Consider the following 27,036-nt stretch of genomic DNA (forward strand, 5'->3'; position numbering starts at 1 on the left):
ATAGTGGAACACATCCTGGCATAAGACATCTGGGACATCTTAGGTCCTCCTCCAAAGGAAGACCCATCCTGGTAATTTAATCATAGCCTGAAGCAAAACCATGGTAGGTAAAACAGTATGGAGACTTCTATAGTTGAGAACAGGCTAGACACCACATGCAGCAATTCCTTCTGAGTTCCCCTCTCTGAAGACGGCAGGAGTGGTATTTACAAAGTTTCTCTATGGACAAGAGATCTAAAGGGGCCTTGCTAAAATCCATGTGGTTTGGTTTCACCAGTGTCAGATTCACAAGGCCTAGAAGACACACTTCAAGCAAGCTCCTAGGAGCATTTGCCTTAGGTGATGCTGCTCTGAGAAGACACTGGAGGGGCTCTACCCATCAGGCCCTGCAGCACAACTATTTAATGAACAGATCCAAGAGCCACCTGGCTTGTTGTTATTCTGGTGCTGATCCTTCATGATCAATTGGAAGTATCTAAATCTTTTAAAACATAGTCTGAAACACCTAGACATTGACACAGTTTGATCTAAGTCTTGTCTTCAAATGAGTTCCAAGTTCTGGTCATTTTGCCACATAACAGGCCTTGCAGCAGGGGCCTTGGAAGCTTGGCAGGTGTTATCACAGCAAACTCTTCTAGAACTTCTTTAGGTTTGCTTACAGCACAATAAGTGATTCCTATTTGAAAATAGCCCACAAATGTTCCCTCTTGCTTAAACCGCATGACTCCTTAGTGCATGCAACACACATATTATAATCTCTGACTGAATGGAGGCCCTGTTCCTCTCAGAGAGAATACAAGGATGTTATTTCCGGGAACAGTGAGAGTACCTTTACCAATTTTTTTTTTCCTAAGTTGCAAAATACTGCAATAAAGTACTGCTCAAGTCAGACTGAAACAATTTTCCCATCTGTCAAAATATTTTAAATAGCATCAAGCTGGTATTACTTTGTCAAAACACTTCATCAGAGATGGAATCTAAATTTAAATAAGCAGTTCCTCGAACTATGTACGTAAGGTGAATGAACTGTCTCAGAGGCCTTACAGCTTTATGGGTAACCTGCAAGGTCTCATGAAAAGGACCTTGAAAGAAATGGATATTAAGCCAAGAATAAGCACACTCTGGGCAAAGAAAAATAAATCCTGCAGAACAGGCAAGAAGTTGCATTGTTCTTGAACTGACGCACCTCGGTTCTTCCCAAATGCCGTAAAACACTCCAGTTTTACGTAGGTTCTGGTCAGTTTTGGTAAATGTTCAAGGTATAGAGGAAGGAGGGGAAGGGGTGACTAATAAAGATGCCGAGATCATCACCGGGCCTGTGGGAGGTGAGTTCACAGTGAGTCCTGAGCAGTCATGTGACTCTGTGTTTTCCTGATGTCTCTGGATTTGCCTTCCACATGTGTTCATGTAGCTGAAGTCTGCCGTATATAATAGACCTGAAGATGAGGGGTCCCTGGAGGGGTCCTGCTCCTTCCTTCATGTTCATCCGAGAACACTCACAGTAATCTCCAGAATTTGAGTTTAAGTTAAGAGACAGCATACTGAGGGAAGTTAATGACTTTCAATATTTATACATGTATTATTACATGTACCATATATATATAATCAATAGATAAGAATATATATGCTTTCAGGTTTTATATATTCTCTCCTTTTGCTCTGAATCTCACAGAATTTGCAGTTCATCTTCCCTGGGTGGGTCATACCTAACAGGCCCCCACAAAATACTATATTAACAATCTTCCAGTGAAGATGTCAGCTTTCTTCAGCTTTTAAGACCACTAAAACCTAACACCAGTGACATCTCCCAGCATCTGCTGGGGGACACAGGGTTTGCACCAGGACTGAACCTGTATTAGTGCACCTCTCAGACCTCATCAGAGAAACTGCTCTGTGCTAAGGACAGTGGTTAATGCGAAAACTTTCAAGAGATCAAAGTGCAGACATTGAGTTACAGCAAAGAGCTCAGACACAAATGGAATGCATGTGTCACAATCCTGCCTCACGGCTCAGGGACCATCTCAGATGAACAGTGGCACAAACATAAAAGCACACATTCTTAAATATAACTTTACACAGGTTGCTTAAATTCCAAGGAGTTTAACTATGCTAATACCATAAACATTTGTTAGAATTTTTTCATCCAATTAAAGAATCCACTCTATCTCACTGATATACCTTGATTAGAAGCATCAGTGGGACTATCTGGGGTTCCAAGAAGTGGGCGAGAAGAAGCATGGACACGAAGGTGATATGTCATTCCAAGGTCAGCTTCATGACCACGTTTATATTAGATAGAGTCCTAACATGGCATTTCTTACTAGGCTAGCCATACGCTAATCTACAATTCTATTTTCATTGGGCAATGAGAAGCTTGTAACAATGCTACTGTAGACTTCAACGTATGTTTGACAGTAGAAAAATACAAGGTTTCATTCCATAACCACCCTCTTGTCATATAAAAATGATAGCTAACCCGGCCACACCACTGTGGCATCCCACACATTCAATCATTACATTAGCTAATGTTCTTAGCCTATCTATGAGAAACTACCTGTCTTTTAATGGTTTTCTTATGCTATTCTGCATCCAGAAAAACCCAGTTCTTCTAGAAAGAACCATGGAATGATTAATAGTACCATAGATAATATTATTTAAAAATGCAGTAAAGTCTCTAATAGTTTAATATTTTGTCAGATGCACACATGCAGAGACCAAGGCTGAAATCTGTGCCTTTCAATTGTCTAGAGCTTAGTTGTCTCTCAGTGGAAGGATGCAGACCAGAAGCCCTGATGACAAAGGAGATGGCAGGTTCCTTAGTTTAGGGTTTCCCATAACTCTTTTGACTCCTCATTGTGAGAAAGAATTGAAGGTAAGGAGATTTAGATGTGGGAATCCAGCTTCCATGGAAGCTGTTTTGGAATGTTCCAAATGAGTATCTGCTGGGAATGCAGGGACAGGCCAGCACTTCTCAGTTAACAGCACAAAAGATATTTAGTGCTTTGCTCTGTTGGTAAATTTATTGTATATTTGTATTAATTCATAAATTCTAGTATGTTAAAGTCAAATTTTCATCTCCACTTCTGCAATTAAATATTCACACAGCAATATGAAAGTATTAAGCTATCTACTTTCCCAGTGGGTTACTTACTAAACAAATGAGTCTGTGGAATAAAATAGGGAATTAAACCCACTTTATGCAAGGAAAATTTTGTACACGATTTTATCCATGCCCATACACATGTATACACACACACACACACACACACACACACACACACACACACACACACTGGATACAACCCAAACTTGTTTGTTAATAGATTGTTTGATAAGCAACGTGTGGAAATTGCATGGACAGTCTTAAATTAGGTATGCTAAAGAGAAACTGACTCTACTCACAGATGCACACTATGATAAGCTATTTCTACTTAACAAAATTTCTAGAAATATAAACTAATTTATGATAGCAAAAAGTAGGTAAGGAGACCTGCAGAGACAGCCTGAGATTAAGAGCACTTGCTGTTTTAGACTGAGGACCCACACTACCTACTAACAGGCTGTGTGTCTTCCTGCACAGGCCTGCCACTCCAATGAATAAGACACACACACACACACACACACACACACACACAATTATTTTAAATAACATAATCAACTGTCTTAAAATAAAAGTCAAGTTCAACTACCATGTTTAAATTAATATTTTCTACAGAACGCAGAAGCCACTGAGGAATGTTGTTTGCTGCCTTGCTCCCCAGGACTTGCTCTGCTTGCTTTCTCATATACCTGCCTAGGGATGGTGCTGCCTGCTAGCAGGCCCTCCCATCAATTACCAATCAAGAAAATGCCTAAGAACACGCATGCCTACAGGTCAGTCTGGGGGATGCAGCTTCTCAGTGGAGGTTGCCCTTTGTCCAGTGACTCTAATTAGTGTCAATTACAAGAAGACTAATCTGCATATCTATTTTCCAGGAAACAACAATACTGTGGTTTGCTTAATTCTTACTTGATAATAGCTTTCTTAGCATGCTTTAGGACTAGTGTAAGCTCTCCTTCAAAAACTAGAATCCATGGTATCAGGTATTACAAGTGATGTTTTATAAACTAGAAAATAATAGTAGAAAAACTTTGTAACAAGAGCATACATGAAATCACCATCATCTTCCAAGGCATGGGAGTCATTTCTTTTCTAGTAAACACAGACAAAGGCTTTGTCTACTTTTAGTGTGTAGAATATAAAGAAACAATTCATGTAGATTTCAAAAGATTTATTTTTATTTTTGTTAATATATTTACTCTTATTTACATATAGAAATATTTCCAGACTGAAAACTCCATTTGTTTATTAAGAATTAGGAAGGCAGATTGTTGGCGCAGTGGTTGTTTAGTGTGCACGTGGCCCTGGATTCAATCTACAGTACTAAATATAAATAAATAAATTTGTTCTTATAACATGCCTTAATTTTACTTTAAAATAATTTCTATATGTGTCCACATTACATGCTGTTTTATAATCTATTTTTTTCTGTTTACAGAGAACATTTTGTGCATTCTTTAACATATCAACTGGTGTACACATCATACTCAAAATAGCCTTCCATTCCCTGTATTCCTTCTCTGAGGTAGTAAATCAAAGAGAACGTCATATTTACAGCTTCAGCAAGTGTGGAACTGGTAAAAGACAGATCTCAGCCTTTACACTATTTATAAAAGTCTGTCTGTCTAAAGAGGTGTAGAGGAAGACATGAACTCTGGGGAGATAATCTCTGAGTTGGTAGGAACTTACTACTGCCTCATGGTGTCAAGTGTTGGTGAAACAGAGAGAATAAAGAGAGCAAACAACAGGAAGATTGACATCAGGCCTAGGACATGTAGCTCAGCCTTCCCAGGTAGAAAGTTCTGCTTAGTACAAGGTGGAAGGGCCCATCCTTTGTGCAGTGTGGGCCTTCCTAGCAAAGCATCTATGTGCATGCAGAAGGAGCAGAAGCACTAGAAAATCAGCCTCACCAGCTCAGTATGGTATCACTAAACACAGAAAATTAAAATTGAAGCCAAGTTAGTTAGAAGAAAATACATGTTAACTCTTGAAATGTGATGGGTCCATTATGCTTCTTGATGACATTAATTGCCTCTCCAATGTACTATCCAAAGGCACTTACAGAACTGAGGGAATATGTTACATTTAGGATTATCAGAACATGTCTACGTAGGTCAAATTTTGAAGCAAAAAGGGCTTCAAATGTTATGCAGTGATACAAAAACAAGGACAAAAACAAAACAAAACAAACTTCTTATAAGGCTATACTGCCAAGGTACTAATCACTTTTTAAAACAAAATTTAATTTTTTTTCCTCTTGCATAAACATTAATGCATCCCTTTAAAATGCAGCGTCTCCCACCTGAGGCGTTCTTCCTTTCACTGTGTCTCCTTTCAACTTCAATCACAGACTAAAAATTAATTACATAAATATCCCTATTCATTTGTAAACTTTAGAAAAGTTGCCTCCAAAATGCTTGAAATCTAACTTTATATTTTCAGGCAAAAATAGTCTATCCTAATTCTCATTGGAAATATAAAATATTTTTGTCTAATTTGTTGAAATTTTCACTTTGTGGCATTTGCAATATTCTAATATCATACGTTAACAAAATATATTGGATTTCTTACAATGGAAATTTACTAACATATTTACCATTTTTATCATGACTTCCTATAGGATGCTTAAGACAACAGCCAACGGTAGGATGCACAGGTGAATGTCCTATGTAGCACTGTGGGCACATAAACACTGCCTTAAGGATAGGATTGAGCACAGATTAACTTTTGTATTTTAAATGCATTATAGGTAAGAAATTATTTTAAGAAAAACATGGATGATGGTTTGAATAAGAAGGGCCTCCACCTACCTACAGGGATTAGCACTATCAGTAGATGTGACCCTATTGGTGTGGGTGTGGCTTTGTTGCACGAGGTATGTCACTAGGGGTGGACTTTAAGGTCTCAGATGTTCAAGCCTAGTGTCTCATTCTCTCTTCCTGATGCCTGCTGATCAGGATGTAGAATTCTCAGCTACCCCTACCGCACCATGTCTACCTGGATGCTATTGTGCTTCCTGTTATGATGGTAACGGACTAAACCTCTGCATGGTAAGCTAACACTAATTCAATATTTCCTTATGAGTTTCCATGGTCATGCCATCTATTCACAGCAATAGAAATCCTAAGACAACATAAAATAAGATAATATAAAAATATAAGTGTAATATTTCCAAAACTGTTTAAGAACTTGAGTATGAATCATGGAAGTATTTGTGGAAATAATACCACCCAGTTTCACTGACATCTGCCATTGTACCTGAGTATCCCCCAGTAAGCCTCACTTTTGGTTCGGGCAACGAGGTGCCCAGTGCAGTTGCCATCTGGGAGTGAATACATTAGACCAATAATAGCGCATTGTGAATTACTGCTAATAATAAAGATGGCACATTTGCATTAGTAACTAGTGGGACTCTAGAAAAGGAAACTGGAGAACATAGCTGTCAGTGGAGTGTGAGAGGAACACAGTGCTGCCCTCAGCAGCAGATGCCCTTAGGTGGGGAGGAGGCTCACAGGTCAAACAGGGTCCCTCAAAAGAGGAAAGTTATTTAAGGAAGTTTATATATCGATCTACATCCGCTCTTATTTCATGGATGGGAAGATTTAGGACCAAGTACAAAAATGAGAAGATCTGGAAACAAATTTCTTTTCTGCCATGGTTTTACCCAGCATTGGAGTAACTCATAGGTTTGTCTGGTGTTTAATAGAATTAAGTTGTTATACATCAGCACAATCCCTCGCTTGAATTCTTACGAAGATTCCAGTCAATCATGTATATATATGAAACCGTAGCCTAAGTGTGAATGCTAAGCTACTGTGAGGATGTGTATCTGCAAAGACAATTGCTCAATTCTTGCCTTAGAGATGAATATCGGGAATTTTTATGATTATACTATTATACACATTAGATACAGCAAGAATTTTACAATAAAATGATAAAAATTCTTTTTAAGGAATAGAAGGCATTTTAAGAAAATGAATCTAATAAATCGAATAAATTTTAAAATTATTTTTACTGTGGAAACTTTCCTAATACTACTAAAGCATGGGAACTAACTATACATAAAACTTGCAGTTCCAATATAAAAAGTCCAATAGCCATTGGGTGAAATACTGTCCTCTACATATAACCAGGTAACCAGGTAGATGAATTATGTTGAAAATTAATTCTAGGGAGATATTTTATATATTTACTCATGACTTTCACTCACTGACATATTTCTACAAAGAAGAATCAAGAAGAAAATGTTATTGAAAGAACACTTTGTGGGACCAAAAGATACTTGTCATTGTGTCTGCTTTAAAATACAAGGACCCGAGTTTAATCCTCATATCCTGTTTTTTAAAAATGCTTGGCAGGTTGGCTCATGCTCACAGAGGCAAGGAGGGCAGATCTCTAGGACACACTGGCATGCTAGCCTAACTTACTTGGTGAGCTCCAAATCAATTAGAAAAACTGTCTAAAAGTAAAAGTGGACAGCTCTAAGCAATAACACCAAGGCTATTCTCTGGTTTCTACAACCATACATGTGTATACATACTTGTCTAGGCATGTGTACAGATTGAGAGAGAGAGAGAGAGAGAGAGAGAGAGAGAGAGAGAGGAGAAGAAGAAGAAGAAGAAGAAGAAGAAGAAGAAGAAGAAGAAGAAGAAGAAGAAGAAGAAGAAGAAGAAGAAGAAGAAGAAGAAGAAGAAGAAGAAGAAGAAGAAGAAGAAGAAGAAGAAGAGAGGCAGAGAAACAGACACAAAAAGATAGAGGCAGAGACAGAAACAGGGATATCACTTTAAATTATGAAAACCTGTAGGCAAAACAAAGAAAAGTTGGTAAGACATGCCAATGCTGTATATACAACTTATGAGAAAGATCAACCAACAAGACCTTACACTGGCCAAGTGGATGCATATCATATTCTATGTTTGGATTTCTCAGCCCTGGCATTGCAGGCGTTGGGGGGGGGGGGCAAATAGTTTGATGGAGCAGGAAGCTGCCCTGCCTGGTGTAGGATGCTCAACAGCATACCTTGCCTATGCTAGCAGATGCCAATCATGTACCTGTTTCCCATTTTGTGGCAATCAAAAATAGCCCCAGCTGCTGTTAAGGCTATCCCGGGGGACATAACAGAACAAAACCATATCTGGTAACCCTGACATTTGGAAATACACACATGAAGAAAGTGCTGGCTACAGGCGTTTTTCTACTTTGGGAAAAATAAATCGAGGACAACATAAATAGTTTACTCTTGTTCCCTTGAATATTCTAGACTTATGGAAATAGAACTAAGAACAGAAATATAATGCTACTTAAGAAATCAGCATGGCTCTTCCTTGTATTGACATCCTTGTGCAGTTAGCCAGTCATGAAATTCTTAGTTTGTCAAAACAATATAATTTTGAAGAACCTTCGTTTTCTGACTATTTACTTCATGGCAAAAACATTCTTCTGATCAATCCCTCTATGGCTTTTGAGAGTATATTAGTTCTTTATGCAAATGAAATAACAGCCTCTTATCTTGACTATGCTTGAGTCTTAGCTTCCTCTGAAGTCACAGCTTTCTGGATTTTAGATTTATCTGTCATAATTTATCCCGATTCCACGGCTTCCCCGACTACTCATTGGATAAGTGCTCGGAGTTTCCAGGGTTCAGCTTGGGCCCCTCTGTATACCTTATAATATGCTGTTTCCCTGGATGGTTATCTCCTGGACTTCACAAACCATCTCAGCAGGGGTGTTCCCTTGGCTACTTCAGAAGCACCTCATGTGAACGTCTCAGCCCCTTCTGATCAACGTCATTCTTCTTGTATGTGTTGCTCCTGTGAGGTCACAACTGACACCTCCTCACTCATTTTCATGAGTAGTTCTTTATCATATCCTACTTGTGATACAAGATTTTTTGTTTAGCCTGCTCATGGTGCCTTAGTCTAGACCATGATTATTTCTGAACTAGGCAATGGGTTTCTAATACATTTCAACTTTTACGCCTCAAGAATATACGCTCCTCTAACTCACTTAAAATATCTCTTGGCTCAATCAGGGTGTGTAAACTTTTCAATCACTTCTAGCTGCACTTGGACCATTTCAGCTCCCAGCACAACCCACTAGGCTTTGCAGAATCCAGACTCTGCAATCCCTGCAAGTAACTCCCTGTTTTACACCTCTAACTGCACTAGTCTTTTGTTCCATTTCTCAACATATTTTTACAAAACATTTACAAACCGTGACACAAAACATGGACTCGTGTTTTAAATTAGGATGTAAAAGCAGGATTGGGAAACCTGGGATCCCCAGTACTTGATAATCCATTAGGTGATGAAGCCCTTCAAAAATTACATTAATATACAACAAAATAGGGACCTGTATGGCACTTTCTGCATCTAAACACAGAAGGTAGAGATGCTTCCAACCCTGGAGCTAGATTACACGTTGTGAATTACGTGTTCTCCTGAAATAAACACACTGTAGATAGGAAAGCATAAAGAAAGAAAACAGAAACAAAAGAGCAGTTTCAGGAGGTAGTCTGTTGTTGGCAGAACTAAAGATGTTCTGCTTATTCAAAATTCTAAGGGATGCTCAAACCCCTCTCTCCACTCTGTCCCACTTCTCCCTCGCTTTCTCTATTCCTCCCGTTCCCTCCCTCTCCCTTTCTCTCCTTCCCTCCCTGGCTCACACTCAAAACTAAATTTTTGTAAAAATCAATCAATCAATCAATCAGATTTCAAAATCCTTCCAGCAATCTCATAGACAACACTTGTCTGAGTTTATCAAGTTAACAAAAATTCATTGGACAATGGCATAAAAAATAAGGAAAGATGAAATAGTATTTGTTTTATCAGACTGCCTGGTAAAAGACAAGTCAAGCATGTTATGCATTTGCATTTTCAGCTCTGCTTCCAAGACAATGTCCCTTCAGTAGAGAAAAGGTAATAATGAAAGCACCATTACTCTAGAGGGAGAAATATCTCTAAAGCTGTGAAATTACCTTTCCCCTCACTCACACACTAGCTCTATTTTTGTAGTTGCACGATTAATCTAACAGAAAAGCAGGAGAAGTCAATGCCAGATTTCTAAAATGTCTGACTGCTCATCCTGGTTCTCTCTAGCACCCTCCTGCATGACCCAGCCACTCCTAGCGTGCAGTGCATCAGTGTTTCCCATTTGTTTAACAGCAGCGCCACATATTCAATAAGGCTAACCTGGATGAATGTCACCCACCCTCTGCACAGACTCAAGAGTCACAAATGTCACCAAACAGAAGCTACCACCGAAGCATGGCTAATTTACCAAAAGAACACTTCTATTTTACTGTCTTTGCCTAATATTTATTTCATTACAATGATACCTCTACCCTACCAGGCTCAGGATTTGTCAGGGTTTATGACATATTTCCAGATAGTAATTACACATTATTAAAATTCACTCTGATAAAAAGTATTGCCAGAAGAAAACTCTTTTTCATATACTTCATGCTAAAAGATTACCGAAAACTTTCTCATTCAGGAAGACTAAGAACGGAACCTTGCATGCATTTTGACTGTGAATATTCGAAACAAGCTTTTTTTTTTTAAAAAAAATTCAGTAAGTTGTGAAATCAGACAGACAAGGGAAAAAATCTGCTGTGTCTAACTAATCACAGGCAGGTTACTTCATCTGTCTGTGCCCTTGTCCCTTATATATAAAGACATTAACAATGAGTATCATAGACAGACACTGGACAGACTAAACCAGAAATTCACACAGTACAGATGTCAGCCATATCCAAACTGCTCAATACATGCCTGTATTATAAAGAAGGAAGGGCACAGAAAAGACCCTCACCTCTCAGTTTGTCACCAGCCTCGGGATTTCAACTCTGTCATTACAAATGAAAAGAGTTATTTTGTCAGTTTGCAGTAGCTAAAGAAAACTAAGGCAGCCTGGAGATACTTACTCAGAGGAAAGAAAAACCAAAGCTAAAATAGAGGCAGACTCCCAGGTAAAGCAGAACTGTCCATTCCCAGCCTCATCACCCCTTGCAGGGATCAGAAGGCCCATGCAGGGGTCACTGCTCTCTGGTCTGCTATTCCTGGCTATGTGAGCTTTGACAAATCTTTGCAATGCCCCCTCCTCTCAGAGAGAAGATGGACAGGGGAGCTCTGACTATTCCTTTTCAGATGTAACCCCAAGGACAGCTGGAGAGAGGGGTGTGGCAAAAGTAAGGTATTCTTAGGGGTCCAAGACAAGATTTCTCAATTTCTATTGAGATAGAAGATAAACCACATTTAAAACAGTGAAGTATACAGAAACAGACCGAATCCAGCCTTACTGTAAAAATTACAGTTAAGTTTGTGGGGTCACACTGTTTCTTAGCATTTTTCCCTAGCTGTCTGTAACTCTCCCTTAGGAGACTGGTACTGTTATCTTCATTTAAGGTGGGGACGCTGAGGCATGAAAAGTTTAGAAACTTCTCAAGAAGACTATCTATAATGAAACCAAAACTTTGCCTGAAATGAATGTGGTCCCCAGAAGGTAGCATCTGGTGACACATTCCCCACTCTTTCACTCACTGGGAAACCATCCTCAGATCCTGAGTCCTTCTTCCCACCAGTCATCATTCCAGCTGCTGGGACAGAACTGACATTCATGAGTTGGTATGACAACGTAGGGAATTTTAGGTCTCTCTCGCTTAATGTTTACAATGGACACTTTCAAACTAATATACGCACCAATTCCGAAGTAGGTGCACATTACCGTGTTCCATGTGAAACAACAGCAGACCCTACAGTGGAGGCTAGGGAATAGGTGCCTTGTGAGCCATGAGCTATACATTCACCTGAAACTATCACATTATCAAAATGCTGAAGGCAATAGAATAGTTCAACTCTATAGGTAACTGAAGACCTTAAACTGCTTTAGGTCTGAGTTACATCGGGCTGTGCAGACAATGGCCCCCATGGTAAGACTGATAGCCCAGATCTGAAAACAAATGAACTTCCCAGTAGAAGCTTTTGCCAAGTCTAGAATTGTCCCCAGTCTGGAGCAGTAAACACTTACCGAGAGCTGCATTTCACTCACGCAGTTCTTTTCACTGCTGCTAATCAGAATCCCTTTTGTTTCCCTTGGTACAGGTCTATCTTCCCACACCCTACACATGATTACAGACTATTTGCAAAGGGAAACTTAGAGACACCCGGCACGATACTCTTTTCAGGGCTCGCTTAAAATCTTGAAAGAAACTCACCCGTTGTGTTGTGCATTCCTTCTTGGCCAAAGTGTGCCGTGGTTTCGAAAGCGAGCCCCGTCCTTCTGAACTTTTCTGTATCCGTTATAATATTAAAGAGCCACAAGGAAGGGAAGTGGTTAGTCAACTTGCTAATTTTATCAGTTCCCCACCACTCCCGGTTAAACAGTACCTGATGCTACAGACAAGAAATCAGTGTTGCAGTTAATTTCCCTGCCACGGCAAACCGGGAAGCAGAAGGAGGGACTGTATCTGGTTTGTAGCACAAGACACTCAATGAATGAACATCTTATTACTATTAATAAGAAGCCTAATAAATGCCAGACGCCAGTGATTCAACAAAATGAAGAGGAGGGACGAGAATGTCAGCTCATACTCCAGGAAACTCTGTATGGGTGGGAAGGGGGGGATTTTAATGCAGAGGACGTGTGGGACGTGGCTGGTGTTTCATTTGTTGATAAATTATTCTGCACTGGAATAGAGCCAGTTTACCGGATATAGAAACTTCCACCACTGGGGGCCCTGGCTCAGACCACTCTTCCTCTAGAGCTTAGTAATTAACAGACAGGACAAGGGAGAAAATGTGTGCCTCTGGATAAGGAAAATTTAAACACTCTCTGGAGGAGCAGCCATGAACTGTGTCCTGGAAGTCAAACTTGACAAGAAATGAGGAGAAAATATAGACCAAGAGACAGATTTTTAATGAAACAAAATGCTTTTGATGTTTCCATCCAACTCTGAAAGACTGCAACAAATATAAAACACTGCTGCCCCAGAACCCTGGACCAGGCCGTTTCCTGAGCTACTTAAATGGCTGGTATTTGAAGTAAATCTGAAGTGCTCACTTTGAAGTGCATCCCCCACCATATCTAAGGATTATGGAATTAGAGAAAAAAAGAGAGAGAGAATGTCTGCAAAGCAAATCATCTGGAAGGCTCATTAACCCTTGCTGCAGACTGGCTGAGAATGCATTCCCTCAAAGACATCCTGACAGATTGAAATCATGTAAAGTGACAAGGTCAAAAAGCCGGGCATGGTGGCGCACCCCTTTAATCCCAGCACTCGGGAGGCAGAGGCAGGCGGATTTCTGAGTTCGAGGCCAGCCTGGTCTACAAAGTGTGTTCCAGGACAGCCAGAACTACAGAAAGAAACCCTGTCTCCAAAAACAAAAAACCAAACCAAAACAAAACAAAAAACCAGTTAAATTCCATACTCTGGTGCAGTGTGAGCAAGGAAGGGCTCACAGGCACCCTTCCTTTACTACTATCCCCCAAATCAGTATCACTACCCAACTAAATAAAGGAGGGCAAAGAGCATGGAGAGCATTGCCCTTATTTCCCGTAAGCCCATTTTCTAACTTACATTTAAGGGAACGTGCTCCTTGATGTGTAAGTGATATGCAAGGAGAGCCCTACGAGGGGACCCTGCATAAGAAGCAAGAGCTTTAGAGCTCCACACACTCCCCACCCCCATTCCCACATGGACACCTGACAGGTATTAAGGTGGGAAGACATTCCTGGGAGCGCCACACTTCCAAAATGACCCTCTCGCTCACAGGCACACCTTCTCCCCAATTCCTCACAACTCCTCAGACTATCCTCTTCTGCAGGACACTGCAGCCCTTTGGACAAGCTTCCTCCCTACTCTAAGATGCTGGAATAGCCCTATCTGAAATCTTATAGCATAGGTCACTATTCTCTCTTTCCACTGAGGAACTATTTCACTGTGACATATGTCTAGAACACTGAAGGCCTTGTTACAGTTTAGGACTGCCCTTGCTGCCCACTGAGAGCCACCTTTAAGCTTTAAAATAATAGAAGCTCTACATTAGAAACAAATGTATTGATGTAACTAAGATGAAACTCATGGATTATACAACCACAAGCTACATAGTGTAATTTTTAAAAATCAGGATGCTCCCAAGAATGAGTAGTTACACACTGAAGAATTCTTCAGGTGCCTGCACTACCATCAATGAGTAAATTTGAATTGAGGTAAGAAGCCGGTTCTTGCAAAGAGGTAAGAAAATGAAAAGACTAGAAGGTTCCTACATTGATTAGATATAGAACAAATAGAGTATTAAAATAAAAAGTGAAAAACAAAGAGTTATAGGTACATTATAAAAGATGGGGAAAATAACATGAACAGAAGTCCAGATAACATTGAGGATTAGCCACACACTATCAGGTGCTAGAATGATGGGTCGGCTGTTAAGATCTCCATCTGTTCTTCTAGAGGATCCAAGTTCAATTCCCAGCACTCATGGAGCAGCTTATAATGCCTGTAACTCCAGTCCATATGTTGATTACTCAAGTATCATCAGAAACACTGGAGTCAGTACTATGGTTGTCCAAACAGTGACAAGCCCATAGTAAACCTTCAAACAAGACAATGGGACTATTAGTTGGAATTACCCGGTTGCTGTTGTCTTAGAAAGTTCATTATCTATACAAACTTTTTAAGCCTGAGAAAAGGAATGAGCATCAGGACTGAAGGAGACCAGGGAAGGCAGAGGAGATGAAAGGCATGTGTGCCAGCCATCAAAAGCTCCCCTGAGGAGACAGGAGATGATGAGTCCCAGCAGTAAAGAAGTCCCTGTCTTTACATAGAAAGTAAAACCTTGTTTACCAACAATGCCATTAATATACCATGGTAAATGTTTTTCTCAGCAGATTAGGAATCTTTCTATTTGCTATAAAATGTTTGTTTTCAGACTGATCTGATCTCTAACTTAGGTATTGACTCCTCAATCAAAACCGTTTTCAGTAATGACATGGGTCAGCAAGACTGTGGAGAAAACGCCTTGGATGAACGAGGACCTGAATTTCATCCACAGAAGCCACACTTGAAAAAAATATAATTTAATAAAAGATAAAATGGATATGGTAGTAAAGATTATAAACTTACTGTTGAAGATACTATGACAGGCAGATCCCTAAAGCTCACTGGACATTTAGCCTAAACTATTTGACAAGCTCCAGGCTATTAAGAGACTGTCTCAAAAAGGTGAATAGAACCTGAGAGACAACAGATGAGGTTGAGTTCTGACATCCACAGGCATGAAAAGATGTGTTCCTGCATATGCACATTCACCCACCTGTGTGTGTGCACACATAGCATACACACACACACACACACACACACACACACACACACACACACACACACACTATAAAAGACACTTCTCACCATAATAAGCAAGTGATCACACACTGCTACTTTAATATGTAGAAACAATTTTATAAAAATTATAGGTAAAGGACTCCAGAGTACCAACTTTTAAGAAAGTACATACTTTTAAGAAATCTCCATATGCCATTTATTCCTTCTTTGCAGCTTTCAGTACACTCTAATTTTTCAAAATTAATTCACAATCTTTTTCATTAAGAATTAAGTAAGAAAGTACATTTTTGGTTAAGAATTGAAGAGAAGGAAGCTATAAAAATTCTGTCTAAAAGAACTGCAGGGAAAAAATAGAAAAGAGGCCGAGGGAAAGGAGGTCCAGTGACAAGGCCAACTTGAGATCCATCTCAAGGGAAGGCCCCAAAGCCTGATGCTAACTATAACTGTTGCTATAGTGTACTTACAGACAGGAACCTAGCATGGCCCTCTAAGAGGCCCAACAAGCAGCTGACTGAGAGAGATGCAGATATTTACACCCAATCAATGGACTAAAGTTGGGGAGTCCTGAGGTTGAATTAGGAAAAGGCTGGAAGAAGCTGAGGAGGGTGACCCTATAGGACAGCCAGAAGTCCCAACTAACCCAGATCCTTGAGATCTCACAGACACTGAGCCACCAACCAAGCAGCATACACCAGCTGATATGAGATCCCTGACACTTATACAGTAGAGTGCTGCCAGGTCTGGCCTCAGTGGGAGTAGGCAAAGAGGAGTCTAATGCTCCGGACCCCAGGGAGTGGGGGAGGCCTGACAGGAGTGTGGTGGTTGCAGGGAGACATCCTTTTGGAGACATGGGGAGGAGGAATGGGATAAGGGATTGAGGGAGGGCAGGACAGGAGGAGGGCAACTGTGAAAAAATAAAAATAACAAAGGTAAAATGAATAAATAAATAATTTGCTTGAACACATTTAGAAAGGACGACAGTAATAATGGACAAACAATATTCTTATCTAACATTCATCTCTGCTCTGTTTCAAATACGAGTGAAAGATGAGAGGAGCTCCTGGCCAATAAGAAAAGGGTTGCATCCAAGGAACAGCATCTATATCTTATGTCCCATAATTCTATCTACTATATCAGACAAGCAAGGCCTACTCATGAAGTATCTCAGTGTAAGCAATTATAAAAACAACACTTGAATAACTGAGTGTTGACTTTAAAACAGGAGCATTAAAAGAACTGAAAACAATAAAATTCCATACCAGCTAATTGTAATGGTAGCAATAATAATTATGATGATGATGTTTGTTTTCACAATGAAGATGCTTTGAAATTTTAAATAGTTTTTCCTTTTTACTAATTTAATATCAAAAGCTGAGTCATATTTAAATTCAATTAAATTGATTTATTAATTTCCTCTAAACTTAAAAATTACTGAATAAAGCCCCTCATATAAACCAGTCTTATCCTTCGCTCTACAGATTCTACAACGACTTTATTTCCATTAAGAACATTTCTCCAAAATTGGAATTTTAATTAGAAATTTGGCAAAAAATGATCATCAAAAGTACCAAACTTTACATCATAAAAAAGCCCACTTCTTTGAAATTCACACAAAACAGGGATATTTGAAATACACAATCAATAGACACTTCAAATTTTATCATGACTATTATTTCTTTTCAATTTTGAAATGTATATACACTTAGAAAAGGGGATTTAAAACAGAGATAATTGCATGGAATGATGGTATAACTGTCGGAGACCGTGTTTTTGTGGTTTTTCTCAAGTATTTCAGCTACGCAGGCAGCTGATTTTGAAAGGAAATTACCCTACACTGTCTTAAGTTATACAGTGACTGTTGTTTGGGTCTTTAAATATGTTTTCAAGCATATTCATTTCAATACTGCACGATCAGAAGAATATTCCATTTATAAACTATATCTTTCAGCTATATGTTAACTTCAATGTTAACTTTCAAAGCAGATATTTGATGGTTTCCAAGTTGGGAATTCAATACTGTTGAGGAAGACAGAGTAAACAAAATTACCAGTTGCCTTGCACAAGAGTAGAGATAAAAAGTTTTATAGCAAAGCATCCTACAATATGTCTTCTTTAGGAAGGCACCTCAGATTTAGTCTCTTGAAAATGTTTAGACATTCACGTGAACATAGATATTGAGGTGATTATACCGAATCAAGAGTTTGGTTCCTGACATGTATTCAAATTCAAAACTGGCCATTGGAATAAGATATCACTAGCTTGCTGTGTGTTGATGTAGGTGAATGTATGTGCGCTGAGTAGGTGTATACCCCCAGAAAGCATAACACATAAGTCAACTTCAATGGTTATCTACATATGGAAACTGAAAGATTATCACTTTTATCTATCAACTGACGCTAAGATGTTGACAACAAACTTGGGAAACATACAGTTGACGGAGGAGCGAATGGCACACATCCCCTAGGAGCAAAATTGTAGAACTATTCTAACTTTGAAGATGACACTATTTCTTTAGAAAGAAAGAAAGAAAGAAAGAAAGAAAGAAAGAAAGAAAGAAAGAAAGAAAGAAAGAAAGAAAGAAAGAAAGAAAGAAAGAAAGAAATCCAAAGAAAACAGAAATAATGGTTGTGGCAAGTGACTCTCCAGGTAAATGTCATAATACTGTTAGTTCAGACTGTCACTGAACATCTACAAGAAATCTCTATGTTGTGCCCAGGTCTGAGTTTTAAAAAATAAATAATGTCACTATTCTGTGATGAACACCAGCTTCTGTGCATCGTCACACATCGCACTAAAATCATCTAATGACATAGCGTGCATTTGTAGTGTGTACTGTAAAGGATGGGAGAGGCTACAAAGTACATGTGTATTACTGTCCACAGCTCAGCGTACAAATGTGCACATGACATGCACAAAAACTCTAAACCCTCTCTTCCAGATATTTAATAGGACACGACCAAACAGACAGCTTGGAATATGTAGGGTGTGTCCTTTGACTTCTGAAATTTTATTCATTTTTAGTTTCACTTTGTGCATTTCTATTTTTCCTCTGGACAAAAACAAACCTGTCTGACGACCCAGAAGAAATTGAATGAAGTATATCTCATATTCATATGAAAATAACTCTCTTCTCATCCTGTTACTAATGTACCATATCACTTTTAATCATGAGGTGCTAAAGATCACATCCAATATACTATAAATACATAAGAAAAACTTCACTTCGAACAATAGTAAGAATGAGTGTTGTGTTTCAATTAAATGAAATAGAAAAGTGTACCAACAGATCTTATGAGAAATTTGAAATTCTTCACTTATTTAACTACCACAACAACTATCTGGGCTAAGTTTTCTTAAAGGCATTTGACAGATGAGGAGACTAATTCCCCGCAGTATTAAGTCTTAGAAGAAGATTTCATTAGTGACAAATGGAGGATCCAAGGTGATTGCTACTCATGCTTATGACACTGTCGGTGTCTTAACACTGCACAAAGCTACTTCTTTTGGAAGCCAGAGAGGTCATCCATGATGATCTTTAAAGTAAAACTTATACAACAAGGTGGGGACAAAGCAGGCCCCTCTGTCCTGTAGGACCATGGTGTGAAAGTGGAACTGGTGAGAACAACCAGGGATAGCACAAAATCAATGTCTAACTGAGTCCATGCTTTCTGAACTAAAAGTCAAAACACGAGGTCCAAAGCCAAGAAATGAAGTAAGTCTCAGAATTTGCCCTATGGGTCAATGTGCAATGAAAACAAACTCCTATGTGCACGCACCAGCCCATGATTAAGCCAGCACCTTGATGCTATTTTTAGCTATCATAATTCATAATTATTCAATTATTTAAATCATATGCAGCAATAATATCCAATTATACAAAAACCCATACAAAGGCAACCATGAAACTTGTCTCACCAGTGACTCAATAGCTCACAAGTCACAGGTGACAGATTTTACACTTCCCTGGTGTATTTCTTTCTCTTTACATTTTTGCTGTTTGCTAGTGATGATATTTTGTTTGGTTTTAAGACAGAGCCTCTTGTTATGAAACTCAGTTTGACCCCTTAGTGCTATCCCCACTCCTCTGCTTTTAAGTGCTGTGTTTATGCGCATGCCACCATGTCCACCTCCAGTATCCTTCCATTTAGCCACACTCATGCAGTACTTAAGAGAATGTAGGTCATGCTAATCAGCTAGGATACTTAACTAGTGACAAGAAGTTTAACTGGAGCAGGCAGCAAAACCTTCTCTCATTTTTGTGGGAACAATGGGTTTTATGATTGTTTAATTTCTTAACACTATAGTGTCTTGGGTACCATTTAGGGCTCTTCCTAAAAAAGGATCCACAATGTACTATTACTCACTAAAATGAGTCAGGAATATTATTATGTTTTTTTAATTTACAAGATGGAGAAATGCACTAAATCAGATTAGTTATACAATAAGACTTGTACTATAACTAGTATATGGTTAATGATCAAACATTACTAAATTCAGTTATAATGATTAATATCAAATAATATTTAAATAGTGTCTCTTTTTTATTCAATATACCCAAGGATTCATGTGTTTGTTCATGTGTTCAGGCATGTGTTTACTCAGGTGTGTGTGTGTGTGTGTTTGTGTGTGTACTCATGTGTGTGTGTGTGTGCTCAGGTGTGTGTGCTCAGGTATGTGTGTGTGCACTCAGGTGTGTGTGGCTGCCTGTGACAGCATGTGTGTGTTTCTTTAAATATTTTTCATGGTAGTTATGAGCTCATTCTGCCCACCCCTTTCTTACAAGCATTACTATATAGTTTTTAAAATTTTTCTAAGATCCATAATCCTATTGAATCAGGAATAAAAACGTGTATTTAGTTTCAGGCAAACAATTGTTCAACAAAAGCCCCTTCAATTTTTAATTATTCCTACTTTCGTCTCCAACTTCACCGTTATTCTCTGATTTTTAATCTTGAAAGCCAGTCAGGGCACATTATTTATGTTACATTCAATGAGGAAAAAAAGAAGAAAAGGCATTTTATTCAGGACACTAACACTAACCTTGAAATGTTATTTTCTGAACATTTGTTCTGCTCACTGAGCAAATTTTAGTCTTCAAGTCAGATGTCTAAATACAGTGCTTAAGCTCTGCTTAGAGGCTAAAAATATAGACTTCTGCACAAGGTGATGGTTACAAAGGAAGGTGTTTAGAATATGGTTCAATGGGAGCTAAGGTAATTGAACCTCAACTATACAGTTCAGCCAGAAGAATTCTTCATCTACACGGAAGCTTTGGAGTCAAATCTTAGCTATTATTCTCTGAAATGTGTTTTACTTCAAAGGAGAATCAATTAAAGAAGTAGTTTCCTGAAACTCTTCCCCAGGTCCTCAGTCCGATCACCCTGAGCCTGGAAGTCATGGAATCCATTGTCAATCTCTCTGTGTAAAAGAGAATAGCTACAGAAGCAAGCTCAGAGAGCAACCTCAGTCTGCAAGCCCTGTTGGCTGCAAAGCCCATGTGATGATTTCCCCCTCTTAAGAAAGTCTATGAGCAGATGTTTTAAAAGTTTTGATGACCAGCATCACCAAATAAAGCCCGTGTGTCACATAGAAAGCACAGCCCATGCAGGAAACATGTGGTCAGCCCTGGCTGTGTCAGACGCAGACACTTCATGCCCTAGGCACACCCAGCCCAAAAGCACAGGACCAAGGAAGCTGACATGAGACCAGCACAAAACTGCCTGCAATGGGGAATCCTGACAGTCCGTAAACAGGAAAGATCTCAGTGCCGAGAAGAGGAATGGAGGTATGCTCTTGAGTGCATTGTGCCCGAGCCCTACCCCAACACTGTCCAGAGAAGTGATGACAGTAATCGTTTCCTATCCAAACCTTCCTCTAAATGCTCACAGAACATGTTTCCTAATGCTGCCTTGAAGGCTTTCTATAAGTGCCAGGAAGTGTTACTGATGGGCCACTTCCTTCAAAAATATGTGCTGAATGGGTAGCTCCCTTTTCACTTCCCCTTTCATCGGAATTTTAGCTTATCAATGATTTTTAGGGGTGTCTACATTATTTCTTTCAATCTCCAAGAATGACCCTTTCAATGCTCAGAATTCCCTCTTCACAGGTTACATAAGAGATCAGTGAGATAGAGAACCACCAGGCACTAAGATTAATCTCAGAAAACAATATTTGACTAATTTATACAAAGTACATAAGTTAGCCCTTGTGAAACTAGTCTCTAGAAAATATTTGCTCTTGTGAAATGAGCAAATATGAACACACACACACACATGATATGTAAATATAAATTCTAGTCAACTTTTTTATCACCGTCGTCATAATGTGACTGGGATAAAATCAGAATATAAGAATTTTCCTAATCATATCATTCACCATTATTCTATAATAATCAAGGCATTTACTCTTTAGTAAGAACAAGAGTCAGACTGGTGGTCCGAAATCCAGGCAGGGAGTTAGAGTAACTAATATAAGGGATGGCGTCAACTGTCTGCAGATTCTGTTGATGATGCTGTATCAAGTATATTTAATAAAAAGTGTTTGGTTCATTTGAATACTAATTTATAAATAAAAAGTAGAGTGGTTTACATTAAGATTTAATTCTGCTTTATGGAAAGCTAGATTGAATTCCTGTATATGCCAACACACAAGTTCAACATATTTCAAATTTATTCTTTTTTAAGTCACAAGGGAGAGATTTTAAAAGATGCCCATATCTGTTTTCTAATTGTCCAGACCCTGGTTTTCAGAGTAGAGTTCCCAATATAACATCAGAGCAAGCTCTGCTATGAGATCAAGTGCCCAATTAAAAAAAAAATCGTTTTTCTTTCTTGAATTACTAAATATCTCTTCATAGCTTTCTAAGTGACTTTATAAAGTTAATGCGAAATGCATAAAATATTGTATATCTTTTTATGCACATATTCACCATGTCCCTGGGCATTTCTTTCAGCATGGAAAATTTCTGATATTTTAAAGTTAATTTAGGGGAGGGAAGCGGAAGAAATAACTACATCTTATAGAATCTTAAACACTTCCCTTTTACCATGTTTCATAAGAGGCATGTCTAAACTGAGATGCATGTAGATAAATATGCCAATCTCTGAAGAGTCTAGACCACAAAAATTCTAGAAAAATGTCTGTAGTGTACACATGAGATGCCATTTCTTTGTTTTGAGTTTTTGGTGCTGCTGTAGAAACAGCAATGAAGAACTTTGTTGGACTGTAAGCTATTTATATTATTTAACCCCTTCCCAGGGACTACTTCCTCCACTAAATTCTTCATGATTTTAACATAGCAATCGACTTAGTAACTTTTTTATGTCACCTAATTGTGAAGAAAAAAAAATCACCTTTGAACTATTCAGGGAAACATTCTGGGCATGAAACTAAGTTCCAAAATGATTTTATGTAACTGACTATCTATTTCACAGATCACAGGGTCTGACTGCAGGACATGCATACCTGGCCTCTTGGTAGTTCCAAATCTCATTTCATAAAGCTTAAAAATGGAGTCAAGCATGAACATGCTTGTGAAAACCTGCAGATATCCAACAGGGTTACCTTCACCTTTAAGTCCACCAGCAAACTGTAACTTCTTTCCCAGGCTAACGTCTTTCTTTACATTGCTGCATTAAAATAGATGGAAGACCATAATGAACTTTGTAGCTATTCACTTACTTATTCTACATATATTTATGTGATAATATTCTAGACTCTTCAAGGAACAAGGTACACCCTAATGTTTCTAGGGTGTTTCTAGAAAGATGCAAGACAGACAAAAAGGAATACAACCAGAGTAGAATAATAGGCATATTAGAAAATAGGAAGTACTGCACACAAATGCAAACATGGAACGGGGTCCTGTAGTTTTAAATGTGGCCAGGGCTGGGTTCAGTGAGAAGCTGACTTCTAAGAAAAAGAAATTTCAGGAAGTTAATCTCTCTTCAACAGTGCAAGAGCTTCCTCAGGCTAATGGAAAAGGCCAAGCGTGGAGTGTCTCCTGGGAGCACAGGAGCAGGGGCATAAAACACTGTAGAGGCAAGTGGAACTGCGACCATCCAAACAAAGGGACAGTTGCTAGGAAACCGTGTGGTACCGGTGCCACAGCACACAGTGCCATGGGAGTCATTTTGGGGCTGTGGATATTGCTGCTGAAAACTGAAGAACACCTGTGAGCTGTGATCAGAGTAACATTATGACTGACTTTTTTAACAAGACCATTTGGCCTCTGCTTGAGGACAGGTAGTGTGGAGGGTGTTTCTGAGTAGAAACTGAGAACCCAACAAAAAAGGTTATTTCAAGCAAATCCAAGCAGACATTATGGAGGTGTTACTCACATAGATAGCAAGACAGTGACAGGAATACTAGGAAACTTGTCCTGTACATCTGAAAGGTTTTGTTGTTGTTTTGCTGTGTGTGTGTGTGTGTGTGTATGTGTGTGTGTGTGAGACGTATAGAAGCCACAGAAAGGTATCAAGTACCCTCTTGTTGCACTAACATACTAAATCCTTTGAAGCAGAGTCTCTTCCTAAACCTGAAGCTCACATACGTTCAGCTTCACAGTCCACCTCATGCCCTCCCCCAATATTGCTGGTGTTCTAAGTGAGTACAGGATACTCAGCTTTCAGCCGCATGCTTGTGAAGCAGGCACCCTTAACCACTGAGCCATCTTTCCAGGCACAGGGGTCCTATTTTAAGGGGAGAGATGAGAAGAGCTTGTAACTGGTGAAATCTGAGTGAGATGGAAGATAATGCTTATGATGCCCATGCTTTAACCAAAGCAATTAATGAGCTGTGCCACCACCAATACAAGTAAAGTAAGATTACAGCCCTACTCTCATCTAATCCATGAAATAATCCTCCATTGATAATCCTGAAGCATGTCCTTGTACATTTCACGTGTTTACCACGTTCAAGAATATATATAGCAGTGATGTGTACACTTTCAAATTTATAGAAAGAAAAAGTATACTTTTTCCCTTTTTAATTAGAGTTTTCTTTATGTACATTTCAAATCTTTCCTGATTTCCCCTCCAAAACCACTTGTCCCCCTCTCCCCCTGCCCCCCCCCGTCACCAACCCACCCAATCCCACATCCTGTCCATGGCATTCTCCTACACAGAGGCATAGAACCTTCACAGGACCAAGGACCTCTCTTCCCACTGATGACACACAAGGCCATCCTCTGCTACATATGCAGCTGAAGCCATGGGTCCCTCCATGTGTACACTTTAGTTGGTTGTTTAGTCCCTGAGATGCTCTGGGGGTAATGGTTGGTTATTATTGTTGTTCTTCCTATGGGACTGTAAACCCCTTTAGCTCCTTGGATCCTTTCCCAAGTTCCTCCATTGGAGACCCTGTGCTCAGTCCAATGCTTGACTGAGAGCATCCACCTCAGTATTTGTCAGGCACTGGTAGAGCCCCTCAGGAGACAGCTCTATGAGACTCCTGTCAGCAAGCAGCATCCACAATAGTGTCTGGGTTTGATGACAGTATATGGGATGGATCCCCAGGTGGGGCAGTCTCTGGGTGGCCTTTCCTTCAGTCTCTGCTCCACACTTTGTATCTATACTCCTCCCATGGATATTTTGTTCCCCCTTCTAAGAAGGATCGAAGTATCCACACTTTGGCCTTCCTTCTTGAGCTTCATGTGATCTGTGAATTGTATCTTGGGTATTCCAAGTTTCTGGGTTAATATCCACTTAACACTGAGTGAATACCATGTGTGTTCTTTTGTGATTGGGTTATCTCATTCAGGATGATATTTTCTGGATCCATCCATTTGCCTAAGAATTTTATAAATTCATTGTTTTTAACAGCTGAGTGGTACTCCATTGTGTAAATGAACCACATTTTCTGTATCCATTCCTCTGTGGAGGGACATGTGGTTCTTTCCAGCTTCTGGCTATTATAAATAAGAGTGCTATGAACATAGTGGAGCATGTGTCCTTATTACATGTTGGAGCATCATCTGAGTATATGCCCAGGAGTGGTATTGCTGGATCCTCAAGTAGTACTATGATCAATTTTCTGTAGAACTGCCAAACTGATTTCCTGAGTGGTTATTCCAGCTTGCAATTCCACCAGCAATGGAGGAGTGTTTCTCTTTCTCCACATCCTCACCAGCATCTGTTGTGACCTGAGTTTTTGATCTTAGCCATTCTGACTGGTGTGAGACGGAATCTCAGGGTTGTTTTGATTTGCATCTATTGTGTTTGTTGAAAGATTACTTTCTTGCTTTTTCTAGGGTGTAGTTTCCCTCCTTGTGTTGGCATTTTTCATCTATTATCCTTTGTAGGGCTGGATTTGTGGAAAGATATTGTGTAAATTTGGTTTTGTCATGGAATATCTTGGTTCCTCCACCTATGGTAATTGAGAGTTTTGCTGGGTATAATAGTCTGGATTGGCATTTCTGTTCTCTTGTAATCTGTATGAGATGTGCCCAGGATCTTCTAGCTTTCATAGTCTCTGGTGAGAAGTCTGGTGTAATTCTGATAGGTCTGCATTTATAAGTTACTTGACCTTTTTCCCTTGCTGCTTTTAATATTCTTTCTTTGTTTACTGTGTTTGGTGTTTTGATTATTATGTGACAGGAGGAATTTCTTTCTGGTCCAATCTATTTGGAGTTCTGTAAGCTTCTTGCATGTTCATGGGCATCTCTTTCTTTAGGTTAGGGCAAGTTTTCTTTTATAATTTTGTTGAAAATATTTACTGGCCCTTTATGTTTGGAATCTTCATCTCTTCTATATGTATTATCCTTAGGTTTGGTCTTCTCATTGTGGCCTGGATTTCCTGGATGTTTTGGGCTAGGAGCTTTTTGCATTTTGCATTTTCTTTGAATGTTGTGTCAATGTTTTCTCTGGTATCTTCTGCACCTGAGATTCTCTTGTCTCTTTCCTAGGTTCTCTATCTCCAGTATTGTCCCCCTTTTGTATTTCTATATTGTTTCTATTTCCAGTTTTAGATCCTGGATGGTTTTGTTCAGTTCCTTCACCTGTTTGGTTGCGTTTTCCTGTAATTCTTTAAGGGATTTTTGTGTTTTCTCTTTAAGGTCTTATACCTGTTTACTTGTGTTCTCTTGTATTTCTTTAAGGGAGTTATGTCCTTCTTAAATTCCTCTATCATCATCATAAGATAGGATTTTTAATCAGAGTCTTGCTTTTTTGGTGTCTTGGGGTAACCAGGGTTCACTGTGGTGGGAGAGCTGGGTTCTGATGATGCCAAGTAGTCTTGGTTTTTGTTCCTTATGTTATTGAGCTTACCTTTTGCCATCTGGTTATCTCTGGTGTTAGCTGGTCTTGCTGTCTCTGACTTTGGCTTGTCCTTCCTGCAAACTTGTGTGTCAGTACTCCCGAACTGAAACTCATGGGAGACCAGTAGGAATTTGGGTATGGAGAGCTGTGGTACAGGGTCAGCTCTCAGAGTGGAGACAGAGATCAGAAGGATCCTGTCCCCAGCTTATCCTTGGTTCTTGTGTCCTGATGGGTCTATGAGGGTCCCTCTTGGGCCAGGAATTTGAAGAGAAGTAGTGGTCTTACATGTGATCACAGGTTTGTAAACACTCCTGGGAGACCAGCTCTCCTAACAGTACTTGTGT

The 27,036-nt window shown here is 39.3% G+C and overlaps 1 protein-coding gene across 8 annotated transcripts in view; it reads right to left on the reverse strand.

Annotated features, from left to right (window-relative positions):
- Hdac9 (histone deacetylase 9) overlaps window positions 1-27,036 on the reverse strand; it is an 869,516-nt gene that overhangs the window by 654,384 nt on the left and 188,096 nt on the right. Inside the window, exons 1-2 of one of the 8 annotated variants that reach the window (XM_030246985.1) lie at window positions 12,487-24,384; window positions 12,315-12,389 (exon numbers count right to left, since the gene is read on the reverse strand). The exons of 6 other annotated variants lie outside the window; for them this stretch is intronic. In XM_030246985.1, coding sequence (XP_030102845.1) covers window positions 12,315-12,330 — 16 coding nt within the window. In that variant the 5' untranslated portion in view covers window positions 12,331-12,389; window positions 12,487-24,384. Of the gene's footprint in view, window positions 1-12,314; window positions 12,390-12,486; window positions 24,385-27,036 lie in introns of those variants that run through there. One more of the 8 variants, XM_017315250.2, reaches the window with a different exon arrangement.

The sequence above is a fragment of the Mus musculus genome, chromosome 12 (genome assembly GCF_000001635.26).
Source record: "Mus musculus strain C57BL/6J chromosome 12, GRCm38.p6 C57BL/6J".
NCBI lineage: Eukaryota > Metazoa > Chordata > Mammalia > Rodentia > Muridae > Mus > Mus musculus.